The 15424-nt window shown below is 40.9% G+C and overlaps 1 protein-coding gene across 4 annotated transcripts in view; it reads left to right on the forward strand.

Annotated features, from left to right (window-relative positions):
- Ddx6 (DEAD-box helicase 6) overlaps window positions 1-15424 on the forward strand; it is a 42187-nt gene that overhangs the window by 5977 nt on the left and 20786 nt on the right. For 2 of the 4 annotated variants that reach the window (XM_055612507.1, XM_055612506.1), the window contains exons 2-4: window positions 2486-2952; window positions 7254-7317; window positions 8625-8729. In XM_055612507.1, coding sequence (XP_055468482.1) covers window positions 2753-2952; window positions 7254-7317; window positions 8625-8729 — 369 coding nt within the window. In that variant the 5' untranslated portion in view covers window positions 2486-2752. Of the gene's footprint in view, window positions 1-62; window positions 174-2485; window positions 2953-7253; window positions 7318-8624; window positions 8730-15424 lie in introns of those variants that run through there. The other 2 variants (XM_055612504.1, XM_055612505.1) reach the window with 2 other exon arrangements.

Here is a 15424-nt window from a genome sequence, read left to right on the forward strand (position 1 = left end):
AGTGCGCGCGGGCAGTGTTTTGATGGTACGGCGACCAGGGGGCGGGCGGAGGTTTCCGAGGAGGAAGGAGCCGCCGCCATTTTGGGAGCTTCGAGTCAACAATAAAGGACCGAGGGCGCGGAGCGGGAGTGGCCTCGGTGGTAGGACTCGGGCCCCGGCCGCGGGGCGTGGGGGTGAGGCGGTGTGGTCGGGGTCGGCGGGGCCGTGGGGGTCGCGGGGGAGCCCCCCCCCCGCGGGCGGGCGTCCGGGCGCGCTTGGAGGCGGAAGCCCTGAGGCCCAGGCCCGGCCCTGGGTGGACGGGCGGCCGGGCGGGCGGCCGCTGGGTGCCGCGGGGGGCGGCGGAGGGGAGTGGAACCGAGGAACGCGGTGCGCGGCGGGGTCCGCCGGAGGAGCGGCGGAGGTGCTCGGGCCGGGCCGGGCCGGGGGTGGACGGGGCGGCGGGCCGGGCTGGGAGGACGCGGCGGCCCGTGTGGGGGGCGGCAGGGCTGTGCTGTCCGGAGCCCGGGCCGGGAGAGGACCCGCGGCGGCCCGCTTGCAAGTCGGGCCTTCCGGATCGGTGGGGAGCTAGGGTTTCGGGAGACTCTGCGGCTTGGAGGCGAGGCGGGGCGGTCCAGTTTCGGGGTTCTCTTCCGGGCTCGCTGAGGGGAGTCCCTATTGTCTCCCACTCGCGGAGCTGGTTCCGGCTCTTGTGGCGCAGATAGGATTGCAGAGCAGCAGCCCTTTCGCGTTTTCTCTGAGGGAGCTGGATTTAAAGAAGAGTGGAGATGGGGGAGGGAGCTAGGAATTACTGCCCTACAGTTACTGGACTCCCATCCTTGGCTCGGCTTTTCCCTTCCCCTCGGCCCCCTTTTCCTTCGGGGCAGCCCCACTCACTCCAACTTCCTGCCGAGGCTTGGAGAAACTGCGCTGCATTTGCAAACAAAAGCCCTTGTTGGAGCTGATGGTACAGTTCTGGGTGTGAAACTGTCAATTGCTAACCACGTTCTGGGCTGGGCTATAATTAACTCCGTCGAGGACTCCTCCCAACTGAGTCTACGTTCCTTAGTGGTTTTTTGTTTTGTTTTTGTTTTTTAATATAGGAATAATACTTGCAAATTTAAATTAGGAAGTGATAGGCCGAGTCGTAAACTGCAGTGCAGGTGTCAGTTTAAGAAGGGGGCAGCTATCGAGTCTCCTTGGATTTAGGGCGGTAGGAGGTCTTACTGTGTGCATGGTGCGGGGTATTCCGAGGTTGCCCCCTTCATCCTCTTAGTGCTGTAGAAACGGTAAACCTTCCTGTTTGACGGACCCGATACTGTTGATCATAAGCTGTCAGTATAGAAAATAGCTGGCAGCAGAACAAATAACTTCATGTGATAGCATTTTTAAGCAAGATGATTTGTATAAAGTTTTTTTGTTTGCTTAAAAAAAAAAACTTGGCATCTTTTGACTTTGAAAATTTTGGACTTGGGATACTTGATGTATGGCAAAAATAACCAGCACTGATTAAATGAGTGTTTTGGGAGAGGGTGAAATATAAGGGGATTACAAAATAAACCAAAGAAGTTGGGCTTGTGTTCTGTCTGGCCCTTAGCAATTTTTTATTTACCAAGTTTTGAGAATTCCACTTGGGGAACAATTTAAAATAGAGGAGGTTGACCAACTCTTTCTTAAAGTAACTGTTAATTAGACTTGGTACTCCGGGTGATTTGGGAGAATTTTATTAAACCTACAAGTTTGTTTAACCCTCTGGTTTTTCTTTCCTCTTTAATTACAGGAAATCCTCCTCCCCTCCCTTTTGAACTTTGTTAAAGTAGGTTATACTTTTTGGAAAGTGTTATATTGAAAGGCAATACTAAGCTTTTAGTATTGAGGGTTTTTGTTTTTTTTTTTTTTTGTTTTTTTTTTTTTTTTAGTAGTTGAAGAGGGTCTTAGAGATTTTCAAGTGAAAGATTTTTTTTTTTTTAATATGTAGACTGTTCCATACAGATCTTTTGACTGCTTCATTTATTTTTGTAAGGACAAAGTTCAATGGGGGGAAAAACACTTCTCTAGTTGAAAATGGTCAGAAAACTTTTTTTAATTTAAAAACAGTCTTATTTAAGGACTCTTGGTTGCTGTCAGAAACAGAAAAATGTTAACAAATTGTCTAGGTCAGATCTAGATTTACATTAAATTGCTATTTCAAGACTTAATGCAGTTAATTAAGGACTTGGAGAGAATTCATCAGAAAGGAGATTGAAGAACATATTTTGACAGTGAATTTGAATTGTATTAATAGTATTTTTCTGCCTCATTTTCTTTTGGTTGCTTTGATCTTAAAATTTTAATGTTTGTAGATGGGTTTTTAAGGCAGTTCTTCCCTGTGTCTTATCTGTCTCAACTAGCGATTTGACCCGAGTGTGGCTGTTAGTAGTTCTTTAAGGATGAACATTCCATTAAAAGGGGACAGTTTTCCCCCTTGACTTTGCTGTTTGCTAATTTAACTTTTTTTTCTTTTTTTCAGATTGAAGTAAGTGAACTCAGATAAAATTGAAGCTTGTTAGAGGGCTTTAAACAATAAGTTGATTCGGTGCATGAGAGCAAGTTAACTGCTGCTGCTCGCTGTTGAGAGACTTACAGGTGCTGCCCGAATTGCAATAAAGGACTCGGATACTGAGCAAGACTTACTTATCTCTTCATTTTGGAGAGCTTCATAAACTGTTACTACAGTTTCTCTACTGACTTTGAAAAGTTTGGAGTTTGAAAGAGACACCTTTGCAGTTAACAAAGCATGAGCACGGCCAGAACAGAGAACCCTGTTATAATGGGTCTGTCCAGCCAGAATGGCCAGCTGAGGGGCCCTGTGAAGGCCAGTGGTGGCCCTGGAGGAGGGGGCACACAGACGCAGCAACAGATGAACCAGTTAAAAAACACCAGCACAATCAATAATGGCACTCAGCAGCAAGCACAGAGTATGGCTGCCACTATTAAGTAAGTGTGAGAAGAACTTGGAGACCTACGGTTTCTGATTATTTCTCTTGTTGACTACTGTATGCCTTAAATTAACCATTTTGATTGCAGGTGGAGGACAGATGACTCTGTTACAGTCATTAGGTGTTTGTAATAGAGTAATGTAATGTCTACTATAATTAACCCGGCACATGATGAACATAGGTTTCTATGAATTACTATGTTTAGAATATGCTGTTCATAGTTCAGTGTAGAAGTTAACACTTGGAAATGTGACTAAAATGGTCCCATTCTGTTTGTTTTTGAGCAGGTTTACTTTGTAGCCCAGGCTGACCTGGAATTCATGGCAGTCTTCCTGTTTCAGTCTCCAAAGTACTGGGGTTAACACATGTAATCCACTACACCCCACCTTTTTTTTTTTTTTTTTTTTTTTTTTTTTTTTTTTTTTTTTTTTTTTTGCATGTATGTCTTTATACCACATGCAAAGGTAAATATTAAAACTTTTTTTTTTTTTTTAGGACAGGCTCGCCAGTCAGTAGTAGGAGCCAGATGCAGGTGGATTTCTCAGTTCTAGTCCAGCCTAGTCTACAGAGCCAAGTTCCAGGACAGCCAGGGTTATACAGAGAAACCCTGTCTTGCTGGACTTAAACACTCCACATAACGCACACATAGAGAGGTTCATTTTATTTTAATGGTTTTTCAAGACAGGATGTGTAGTCTATAGATCAGGCTGACCTTGAACTCATAGATCTGCCTGCCTCTGCCTCTGCCTCCTGAGAGCTGGGATAAAGGTGTGGGCCACCATTACCCAGGTCAAGTCTCATTTTATAATCTTGGCAGCTGGGCTGGAACTTGGTATGTAAACCAGGCTGGAAGCTCCTGGGCTTTGAACTTCCCATTTAGGTGAGACTAGGCTCAAGCTTCCCATGAGTATTAGAATTCTAGTTGCACACCACTGTACCCACTTCACGGGCATTCTAAGCTCCCGATTATATTCACTCAAACTTTGCCCATGCCTTGTTTCATTTATGGAATTAACTTCTACCCTGGTATGGTGACTAGGGCTGAGGATTGCCTCAGTTGTACAGTGTTTAAGGCTTAGCATGTCCTACATAGTAATATTGTTTCAGTCCTTGGTAGCCCCTCTATCAAGACAGTGTTTCTTCTCTGGGCTGTTGTTTTTGTTTTCTTTTCTTTCTTTTTTTTATAAATATACAAAAATCATTGGAATTTAGGATTTTGAACTCTTGGGAATGTACTTTTTTGGACGTCTTAAATTCATTTGTTAAACTTAAAATTTTGTCATCTTTCTGTATAGTTGGGTTTTTTCTTGTGCTTGTTTTTGAGATGAGATCTTTTTTGTTTTGTTTTCTTTTTCTTTTTTTGAAACAGGGTTTCTCTGTGTAGCCTTGGCTGTTCTGGACTTTGCAGACCAGGCCGGCCTTTAATTCAGATTCACCTACCTCTACCTCCTGAGTGCTGGGATTTACAGGCTGACGATGCCTTGCCTGGCTCTGGAGATAAGATCTTGCTATAAAGAAGTTCAGCCTACTTGTTGCTGGAGCTATGAAACCCAAACTGGCCTTGAACTTGTGATCCAGTTATCTCAGACCTCCCAAGTGATGAGATTTACAGGCATAGGTCACCATGCTTGGCTCACTACAGAAATTTTTTTCAGCAGGATTTGTAGGTTATCTCTAAGTGTTTGTTTGGCAGTGGACATGTCTTTAATCCCAGCATCCAGGAGGCAGAAGCAGGTGGTTTTCTTTGATGTGACGCCAGCCCAGTCTCCAGAGCGAGTTCCAGGTCAGCCAAGGCTACACAGAGAACCCCCAAAAGAAAGAAAGACACCGTCACTCTAAAGATTGATTTATAAGGAATTAACATTAAAAACCTTACCCCCAATGGAAGTTGTACATAAAATGATTTAACATTTACAGACCTTCATATAGTGATACTTTGGTTTATTGACTTGTTTTGTTTTTCTTTTTTTTTAAATTATGTTTTATTACAGTTTATTCACTTTGTATCCCAGTTGTAGTCTCCTCCCAATCCCACCTTCCCTTTCTCCACCTGTGCCCCTCCTCAGGTCCACTGATACGGGAGGTCCAGGTCTCCGTAGCTCTGCCCTGGTTGAGTGCAGGGATTATAGGTGTATGTCATCCTAAATTTGAGCCGTATTAGGTGTTTTGTAACGTGGAACTTTCTAGGAAAAAGTAGTCTTCCCTGGCTCCTAGAATGTATAGATTATTGCTACGCAATTCACTGTTGGTCTCTAAGAAATCCCACTTTGTTGTTGTTTCTATTTGAGACAGGACCACACTGTATAACCCTGGCCAGCCTGGAACTCTGTATATAGATCAGGCTGCCCTCGAACTTGAGATCTGCCTGCCTATGCCTCCCAATTGCAGAGATTAGAGGCATAATAGGATTGGTTTTTAACTATATAGAAATTAGAACATTTTCTAAGTTGTAGTTTATTTTAATGCATACACATAGGCAAGCAAAATTTAAGCACCTTCATTCCTAAGGGCAGATAGATAGGTACGTATAAGTATTGTTCACTTAAAATTTTTGATTTGAGATGATAGTTTCACTTCTGGAATTAGTAGTTTCCTTCCAGTTCTTTTGTCTTTTTCCACATTTTAGTGTGTCATCTCTTTGAAGCCATCTGAATTTCACCAGATGTTTTAGAACTTTTTTTAAAATATATTTATCTTTATTTTATTTGTATTGGAGTGAAGGTGTCAGGTCCCTTGGAATGGGCATTACAGACAGTTATAAGAGCCATGTGGGTGCTTGGGAATTGAACCTGGGTCCTTTGAAAGAGCAGACAGTGCTCTTAACCGCTGAGCCATCTCTCCAGCCCCGTTTTAAAACTCTTTAGTACTTCTCTCTACCTATTTTCTCACCTTGGTTTTTCATTTTTAAGATAAAATTGAGTAAAGGCTGGAGAGATGGCTTAATGTTTAGGAGTCCTGGCTGCTTATCCAGAGGACCCAGGTTCAATTCACAGCACCCACATGGCACCTCAGCAACTGTGTGTAACTCCAGGTCCAGAGGATCTGCACAGACATACACACAAGCCGAACAGCAAGGATATAATTGAGTATAATTTGTGGGCCAGTTTTTGCATGTATCTTATATATTGTTGTGAATTGTTGAATTTGATGGTGTTGCAGGCTGTTTTACTAGGTTATCAAATGTTTTTGCTTAGAAAGTTTAGAGGTGTAGGCTAAAGCAAAGGATCATGACTTCAAGGCCAGCCTGAGCTGTATCGTAAGCTCTTATGTAAAGAAAAGGAAAGAAAGGTGGCTGTGTTTGTACTTTATGTAGGCTCTAGTGTTAGATAAATCAAGCTTTGGGGTATTGTAGGGACAGGTTCAAGCATCTCCAGGTGAAATGACTGAGATGTTTATAAATAGCTAATACTAAGTTATTTTTTTCGCCATGGTACTGACTGCTATTAGACACCCAGTTTGTATATGATAGACTAGAAGTTTGGGGGAGTTACTGATAAAGCATCACAGAAAGAGTAGGAATAGAATCAAGACTTAATCTCTGTTTGAAACTTCATGAATTGTGTGTGCTTTTGTGTTCTTTGTGTTGTTCAGACTAGCCTGGGACTTCCAGGCTCAGGTTCTGCCTCATTCTCCTGGGCAGCTGGAGCTACAGATACTCTTGGTTCTAACAAGAATCAATTAGTTACCAGAAGTTACAGAGTTGGACGACTATAGGGTACTGTGCCAAATTAGAAGGTACTTCCTATTTAAAGGGATCAGCTGTTGATTTAAGTTCTGGTTACTAGGTAGCCCACTGGTAATTCTCCAGTTTGTGGGAAGACCTGGGCTCAATTTCTTAGCATTACAAAAAAAGAAGAAAAAAGAAAAAGTTAATAGTTACTAAGTTCTACCAAACTGTAACCATATAGGAATTTGAAACATTATTGCCAAAGTGTGTCTCCTGAACTGCTGTGGGTTGAAAGCAGCAGTTTTTTTCAAGAAAATCCAGAATCTGAGCCTTTTAAAAAATTTAGCTGTTAAATGTTTGCAGCTCAAAAAACCAAAACAAAACTGTAGATGAAATAAGACATGCTTTGACAAACACCTGTACTTTTACTCCTAAGCCCTTCTGTTGTTAAGTCCTCATCTTCCCAAGAACATGTTCCTTGAAGTTAATGATCTTGTTAATTATATTAACTGCTTGAGTGTGCTAAATTTACTGTGCTTTTTAGAGAGACAATACTGTTTGAGTGTTTCATTTATATTATTAAGAGGAAGCAATGGATTGTGGTAATTTCATGTTTACTATATTCTCTCTAGACCTGGTGATGACTGGAAAAAGACTTTAAAACTCCCTCCAAAAGATCTAAGAATCAAAACTTCGGTAAGTTGGTTTGTACAGTTAAACGGGAGAGTGGGCAGTTATAAGTAAAGGAGTTACATGAAGTGACACTGTTGTTGTTGTTTTATTTTGAGATAGTGTCCCATGTAGTCACAGGCTTACTGCAAACTCTTGGTTCTCCTTTCTTAGCTCATTCGTGCTAAGAGTACAGTTAGGTATGTGCCATCGGACTAGCAAGTAGATATAATTTAAGTGTCTTTAGTTTTTTTAAATAGGGTTTCACTATTTAGCTGAGGCTATATGTATTGAAATGGTTGAAACTGTATAGTTACTAGATATTAGATTGCCAAAGAAAATCTTACCAGTCTTTGGTGGGATTATGAAATGGGGGTTAAATATATGTGTGTTTGTGTACATATATATGCATATCTTTGTTGTTTTGTATTTCCAGACAGTTTCTGTGTGTAGCTCTGGATTTCCTTGAACTAGCTCTAGACTAGGCTGGCCTCAAACTCATAGAGGCCTGCCTCTCCCTCCCGAGTGCTGGGATCAAAGGTGCACACCACCACCACCCAGCTTGGCTGTATATCATAACCTAATTTTCTCAATATTTTTTTCCTCAGGCTCTCTGTGAGAGATTTAGGTTAGATATTATATATATGAGTGTGTAAGAACAGGCATTCAGAGAAATTCTTTTATTTCAGTATTCTCAACCAAGGGTAATATTTGTGACCAAGGAAACATTTAATAGTAACTAGAAATATTTTTGGTTATCATCCCTGGATTCTTACGGAATCGCCTCAAAACCATTACCTGACCACAAATGTCAAAGTGCTGTGCTTGAGAAACTTGGATGTAGCCAAAGATATTGGTAGCTAGTAAGTAGAACTACGGTTTGATTTCACTCTTGTAACTAATTGAATGTTGAATGTTATTTATGTAGAAATATTCTACTTCAGACTATGCACATCGGTGGCTTTGCCCAAAGGTCCTTTTTTTTTTTTTTTTTTTTAAGATTTATTTATTTATTATATATACAGAGTTGTGTCTACTTGTACACCTGCACGACAGGACACCAGATCTCATTATAGATGGTTGTGAGCCACCATGTGGTTGCTGGGAATTGAACTCAGGACCTTTGGAAGAGCAGTCAGTGCTCTTAACCTCTGAGCCATCTCTCCAGTCCCCCAAAGGTCCATTTTTTAAGTGATGTGTATTTGTTGAAAAGTAGTTATTTTCCAGGAAAGTTAAAATAGAAGTTAAAACAGTAGTAGGTCAGGCATAGTTTTTTAAGCATGCTATCTATGAAAGAATCCAGATTGTATTTTATTTTTGTTTTATTTGATTAGGATGTGACCTCCACAAAAGGAAATGAGTTTGAAGATTACTGTTTGAAACGGGAGTTGCTAATGGGAATTTTTGAAATGGGCTGGGAAAAACCATCTCCTATTCAGGTATGTTCACTCTTTTGTTACCTGAAGGTTGTGTATCATGCATTATACACTTCGGCAATCTTAGAAAATATGTATTTATTGCTGGGCTGTAGCACTCAGGAGACAGAGGCAGGCAGATCTCTGAGTTTGAGGGCAGCCTGGTCTACAGAGTGAGTTCCAGGACAGCCTGAGACCACAAAGATCCTGTCTTGAAAAACAAAACCAAAAAATAAATTAAAAAAAATTTTTTTTTAAACATATGGGTTGTTTTGTCTGTGTATATGTCTGGAATCTGCAGAAATGAGGGCCTCCGAGTCCCTGGAGCAGGAGTTAAAGATAACTGTAAGCCACCATGTGGTGCTGGGAATTGAACTGCATCTCCTGGAAGCCTAAGCAGTACACTGAACTGTTGAACGACCTTTCCAGCTCCTACTTTTTGTTTTTAACCTGTGGGAATAGCGTAACATGTCTTTGTATTTGTGTGTGCATACAGTATTTTTCAGAACTTTTTTGTAAATGTTTTTTGAGACAGGGTTTGGTCTAGTCCATACTAGCCTTGAATTTGAAATGTAGCTGAAAGTGGCATTTGAGCTCTTGTTTCTTCAGCCTCCCAAATCTCAGATTACATGCAAACATCACCACTCCCAGCTTTTTTCTTGAACTTTTAAAAGGTTAAATTACAGAATCCTGTCCCTTTACCTGTGAGTCTTTTGGTATGTATTTCCTAAGAATAGGGATTTTGTGTGGGGGATCTTTTTTTGTCATTGGTTGATATTTTTATTTAATTTTTTGTTTTTGTATTTATTTAATTTTACATTTTTATGTGTATGAGTGTTTTGCCTGCATGTATGTTTGTGTACCACACAATGCCTGAGATGACCAGACAAGGGTGTTGGATCTCTTGAAACTGGAGTTATAAGTAGTTGTGAACTGCCATGTGGATTCTGGGAATCTAATCTGGACTCTCTGGAAGAGCAGCCAGTGTTTTTGATTGCTGAGCCATCTGTTCATCCCCTGGATTGTTTCTAACATTTTGTGGACGTGTAGAGGTCAGGGGAGCCAGTTCTTTTTCTACTATGTAGGTTCTGGGGATTAGACTCAGGTCTTGCACTTAGCATCGAGTACCTTTAGTACAGTTGCTCGTTATTTAGAACCCCAATACCATAAAATTAATTTTGTTGCTACTTTATGACTTTGTACTTGAGGCAGGAAGGCAGAAAAGGCTAGTGGAAGAGTGCTTGGCTATTGTGACCAAGATCCTTAGTATCACAAACTCCAAATACTCTTTTAAAGGCTCATATAAGGGCAGGTTCTTCTTTATAGGGACTAAATATGGAATGGCTGATCGAGCTGAAACTTACTACAGGCCAGACCAATGATCAAGGAAGACTAAGATTGGTAATTAGGAAAATTGCCATAATAATCAGGAAAGTTTGATGAAAAGAAGCTATACAAGATAATCCAAATTAATGACATCACCAATCAGACTATATGCACCTTCAAATTCAACACCCAGAGAAACATGTAACAGGAGTTTTGCAGTAATTTTGCTGAGAAAACATGACTTGAGCCTAATCACAAGGACTCATTTTTAAACAGAAATGTCTGCTTTAAAAAAGTGGAAAAGACTAGACATGTAGCCTAGTTGGTAGAATGTTCCTCCAGCTACACACATACAAAAAAAACAACCCTGACTTCGCTATATAAACTGGACAAGATTTTATAGGCCTGAAATCCCAGCACTCTTTTATAGACTGATTGCAAGTTTAGGATCACCCTTGGCTACAAAGAGTTGGAGGCCAGCTAGGATACATGAGACTGTATCTCAGAAAGCAACAGGGCCAACAAGGTGGCTTGTACAGAGTTGCTGAGTAGCTAAGCTGACTCCCAACTCAAGATCTTCCTGCTTTAACCTCCTAAGTGCTAGAATTTTAGGCAAGGACCGTCAAGCCTGTCTCTTACCTACCTTACACGTGTTCTTTTCTTGGCTTTTCAATACAGGATTTCTCTTGAGTTTCCCTGGTTATACTAAAACTCTGTAGGTCAGGCTAGCCCTAAACTCAGATCTGCCTGCTTCCAGCTGAGATTAAAGGCATGGAATACTATGCCTGTCTATTTATTACTTCTGTTTTCCCTTAAAATGAATAACCATCTTTTTTAGTGTTTAAGACTACAGGTTGAGTATATATATACGTTTTGTGTTTTGTCTACATGTATACAAGTACATCAAGTACATGCAGATGTGCCTGGTGCTGTCTGAGGCCAGAAGAAACCCTTGTATCCTTTGGGACTGGAATTATAGCCAGCTAATTGTGAGCTGTCAGTGGGTGCTGGGAATTAAGCCCAGTTCATTTAGAGGAGCTTCTAACCACTGAGCCATCTCTTCAGTCCTGAGATTATAATTTGAAAGGACATAATTTTTTAGATTTATTTATTCTATGCATGTGAGTGCTTTACCTCTGCAATGTGCAGTCCTGTTCCCGGAAGAGGTCAAAAGAGTGTCAGATCTGGAGTTAGAGATGTATGTGGATTCTGAGAACCAAATCTGGGTCTTCTGCAAGAGCAGCAGGTACTCTTAAGCACAAAGCTATTTAATGGATATTTCTCCTCAAGATATTAAAGCCTTGATTAGCAGTTTAAGCTGTCTGTATTTGAATTGTATGTATTTTGTTTCTGTTTTTCAGTGTCACTGTTTTTGTTGTTGTTATTGCAAATGTATGTGTTTGTGTTTGGAAACAAGGCTTTACTTTGTAGCCCATGCTGATCTGGAACTCACTGTATAGCCCAGGCTGTCCTTGGAGTTGCAACAGTCCACCTGGCTCAGCCTCCTAAGTACTGGGATTACAGGTATGAGTTATCAGTTCTCAGCTGTACTTTGTGTGGTGTGTGTATGTGCAGGCCAGAGAACAACCTTAGATGTTTCTATTAGTCACCATCTACCTGTTTTTTGTTGATGTTTGAGACAGCATTTCTCTCTGTGGTATTAGTCACTAAGTAACCTAGACTGGTTTGTTAGTGAGCTCCAGGAGTCTGTCTTTGCCTTCCTAGGGTTGGGATTACACACCCCTGCTGTCTGTCATGCCTGGCTTTTTCACATAGGTTCTGGGAATCAAATTCAGGTTCTAGTGCTGTTGAAGCAAGTACAGTAGTGAATGAGCTATTTCCCTAGCCCCTGAACAGCTTTGAGAGATGGAATTTAGTTAGAATTTGGCTGTAAGATTATTGAAGAATGAGGTATTTGAAATTGTTCTCAGGAGGTTTTACAGTGACAACTTGGAACCAGACACACAACAGATTGAGCCCGTACATCTCTCCAGATGTAGCCATCTGTAATGGGTACTCACTCTTCGCCTGGTGACCAGTAGAGTGATTTTATTCTAAACATAGAGTGTACTTCTTGCTGGGGCCTCGGAATCTGCTTTTCTCTGGTTATCACTGAACTAACTTTGAGATTCTGATTGTGAGATGGAGACTGTGCTTGTGAGATATGTGAAGATTAGAAGACAGTTTTGTCAGTCCTTGCCTTTTACTTTAAGGCAAGGGATCTCTCTCCTGTGTTCTTCCACCTCCCATCTCACCATAGAGTTCTGGGATTATAAATAAGGACTACTACCGTGCCTGGCTGAGCTTTTGTGTGGGTTTTTGGGATTCAAACTCAGGTCCTCATGCTTGTTCATATTAATTAAACTGTTACTAAACTAATCTTCAAATCCGTAGTTATCTGATGAGGCAAAGAAAAGACAGTCCATGACTGAAGGGAACATGGAAATTTGTTGCTGTTAGCAGCAGAATCCTATACTCTGTCAAGAAAGCAAATTGCTTTGTCAACTAGGTCTAATAAGAGTGAGTAGCTTATTCTCAGTAATTACAGCATTCTGAATCTTTTAGTGAGTTATTCTAACTAGTCATGGGTTTAAATAGGCTAAAAGAATTAAGATCTGTCTTCAGGTCTTGTAGTCCTTTATTGTTGTCATAGTAAATTTGGATGTTTCTTACAGTGGCTTGGAAATTAATATCGTCTCCTTTCCCTCCCTCCTTCCTTTTCTTTAAAGAATTTTTTAAAAGATGTATTTATTTAATTTGCATTGGTGTTTTGCCTGCATGTATGTCTGTGAGGATGCCAGATCCACTGGAACTAGAGTTAAGAGAAAGTTGTGTGTTGCCATGTGGGTGCTGGTCCTCTGGAAAGGCAGCCAGTGCTCTTAACCGCTTAGCCATCTCTTCAGCCTCCCTTTCTTTTTTAAGACAAGTTCTTGTCTTAAACTTACCCTGGACTGGAATTTACAGAGGTCCACCTACCTCTGCCTCCTGAATGCGGGGATTAAAGGAGTACGCCACTGTGCCGGCATCTTAGCTCTTGATCTCTTTTCTACCTGAAACCACAGTGAAACCACATTGAAAATTAAGGTGGTTTTGTTCTTTTAATTTTGAAACAATCTGGTTTGGGCTTAGGATAGACCCAAACTCAAAGTAATCTTTCTACCTCCCAAGTCCTGAAATTAAAGACTTGTGCTACCATGGTCAGTGAAATTAGTTTTTTTTATTGTATTGTTTTCTGGCTTTTTTTTTTTTTTTTTGGTTTTTCAAGACAGAGTTTCTCTGTGTAGCTCTGGCTGTTCTAGAACTCTCCCTGTAGACCAGGCTGGCCTTGAACTCAGATCCAGCTGCCTCTGCCTTCTTAGTGCTGGAACTAAAGGTGTGCACTGCCGCCTCTCAGCTTCTTATTTGTGTTTTTTGCAGTATGGGAATTGGGCTTTATCTCCACCCCCACCTTAACTCTTTTAATAATGTGGAACCAAGTAGTGTGTGGGTAGCCTGTTACAGACACAGTCTGTAAAAAGACAAGCCTGTGGCAATAATGGCAACTTCTGATACAACGACAAAATTGACTCGAAGCAGGAAGAAGACATTAAGATCAGAAGGTCAAAGCCAAGACTTTTCTGGTTCACTGTTTCACTGTGTATAGTAAATAGGAATCAATGCTATCTGTGAAACTAAAAGCATTATCATTGAACTATTTTCAAGGTTTTGTTCTAACCACCTGGCACCCATCTGATGCCTCTGAATTCTAGGTAGAAAATACATCATTAATGTCTGGAGATAGAGTTGCTTGCCTAGCATGTCTGAAGAGCCCTGAGTTTATGACCAGTGCTGCATAAGCAAGGTATCCTGGCACCATTATCCAGGTCTAGTGGTACATGCTTGCAATCGGAGCACTCAAGATGACTGTTCATAGTCATCCTCTGTATATAAGGAGGCCAGCTGGGCTACCTGAAATTCTGTGTGTAAAAGAAAGAAAAAATACATGGTAGAGGATAAGAAGTCATGTTCTTTGTTACTTATTTCTGTAATAATTTAAAAAAACATAGAGCTATTTTGATAATTGATTGATAGAGGTATATATCAATGATTGTGAATCTGTATTTCCACGGTGTTCTTGTTATTTTGTTTTGGTTTTACTTTTTAGAAATTTAAAATTTCGTATCCTCCTGACACATAAGTATGTAGTTGAAATATATTTAACTATTTGTTGCCTAAATTTCCAGTAAGCAAAAGGAATGGACTTTCCTTACTCTTGTTTTGTCACTTTGAACAGGACACTTGCTCCTGAACAACATTTTCAACATTTTGTTTTGTTTCAAGATAGTATCTTAATAGCATAGCCCATGCCCTTAAGCTCAGAGCTTAAGGGTTTCTACCTCCTGATTCTACCTCCTGAGTATTGGGATCACAGTCTTGAACCGCCATCCGCAATTCATTTTTTAGCTTTTAAAGTTTGCTGGAAAATATTTCTGGTATTGGGATGTGGAGGTGTGTACACTTTTAAATTCAGTAGCCTCGGTTTCATGATTTCAGGCTAGCCAAGGATACGTAATATAATAATTGTCTGAAGGGGGCGAGGTGGGGGGCCTTGTGTTAGAGCTCAGTGATGAATGTTTGCCCAGCATGCACCAGGCACCAATTTTAGTGTCAAATGAAGAAAAGTCTGAATTTCCAACCCAGGGTCTCACCGTGTAGTGCTGTCTGCTCCTAAACTCACAGAGACCCTCCTGCTTCTGCCTTGGTGCTGGGAACAAAGATGTAGACTGCCATTTTGTTGCCCTTAGCTCCCAGCCACGTCCTGCCTAAGACTGAATACTGTTTCTTAGCCTTTATCAACAGGTATGAATAAGAATTCTGCCTTTTTACAGTGGCATGGTATATTGTGCTAAATGATATTTTAAAATTTTTATTTATTGCTGTGAATGTGGGCGTGTGGCTGCTATGACACATGTGGTGCCCACAGGACAGCTTTTAGTTGGTTCTCCTTCCTTGTGAGTTTAAGTCAACAGGCAAGCACTTATCCCTGTCTTAGCTATTCCTGTTTCATCTCTCTGTTTTTAATCTCTAAAATTTTTATTTGTGTGTGTTTTTTTTTTTTAATTTGTGTGTGAGAGAGAGCTCAAGTTCACACATTGCATATTTTCCAAGGCACAAGTGGAACTCAGAGCACATGTTTTAGGTATGGGACTCAGTTAAGCAGGGTTGCACATGTGCAAAAGATAAAAGATCTGAGCCACTTCACTGAGCTTAATATTAGCAGTTCATGTCACTAAACAGTGCTCAGGGCCTAAGGAAGGAGAGTCCCCCAGAGTTGGAGAACAGCCTTGGGCTCAGACAGAAAACCATATGAAAGAAACAAACCACTAAATGTTCGTGTGTGTGTGTGTGTGTGT

Source organism: Psammomys obesus, unplaced genomic scaffold (genome assembly GCF_907164565.1).
Source record: "Psammomys obesus unplaced genomic scaffold, mPsaObe1.curated_primary_1811, whole genome shotgun sequence".
Taxonomy (NCBI): domain Eukaryota; kingdom Metazoa; phylum Chordata; class Mammalia; order Rodentia; family Muridae; genus Psammomys; species Psammomys obesus.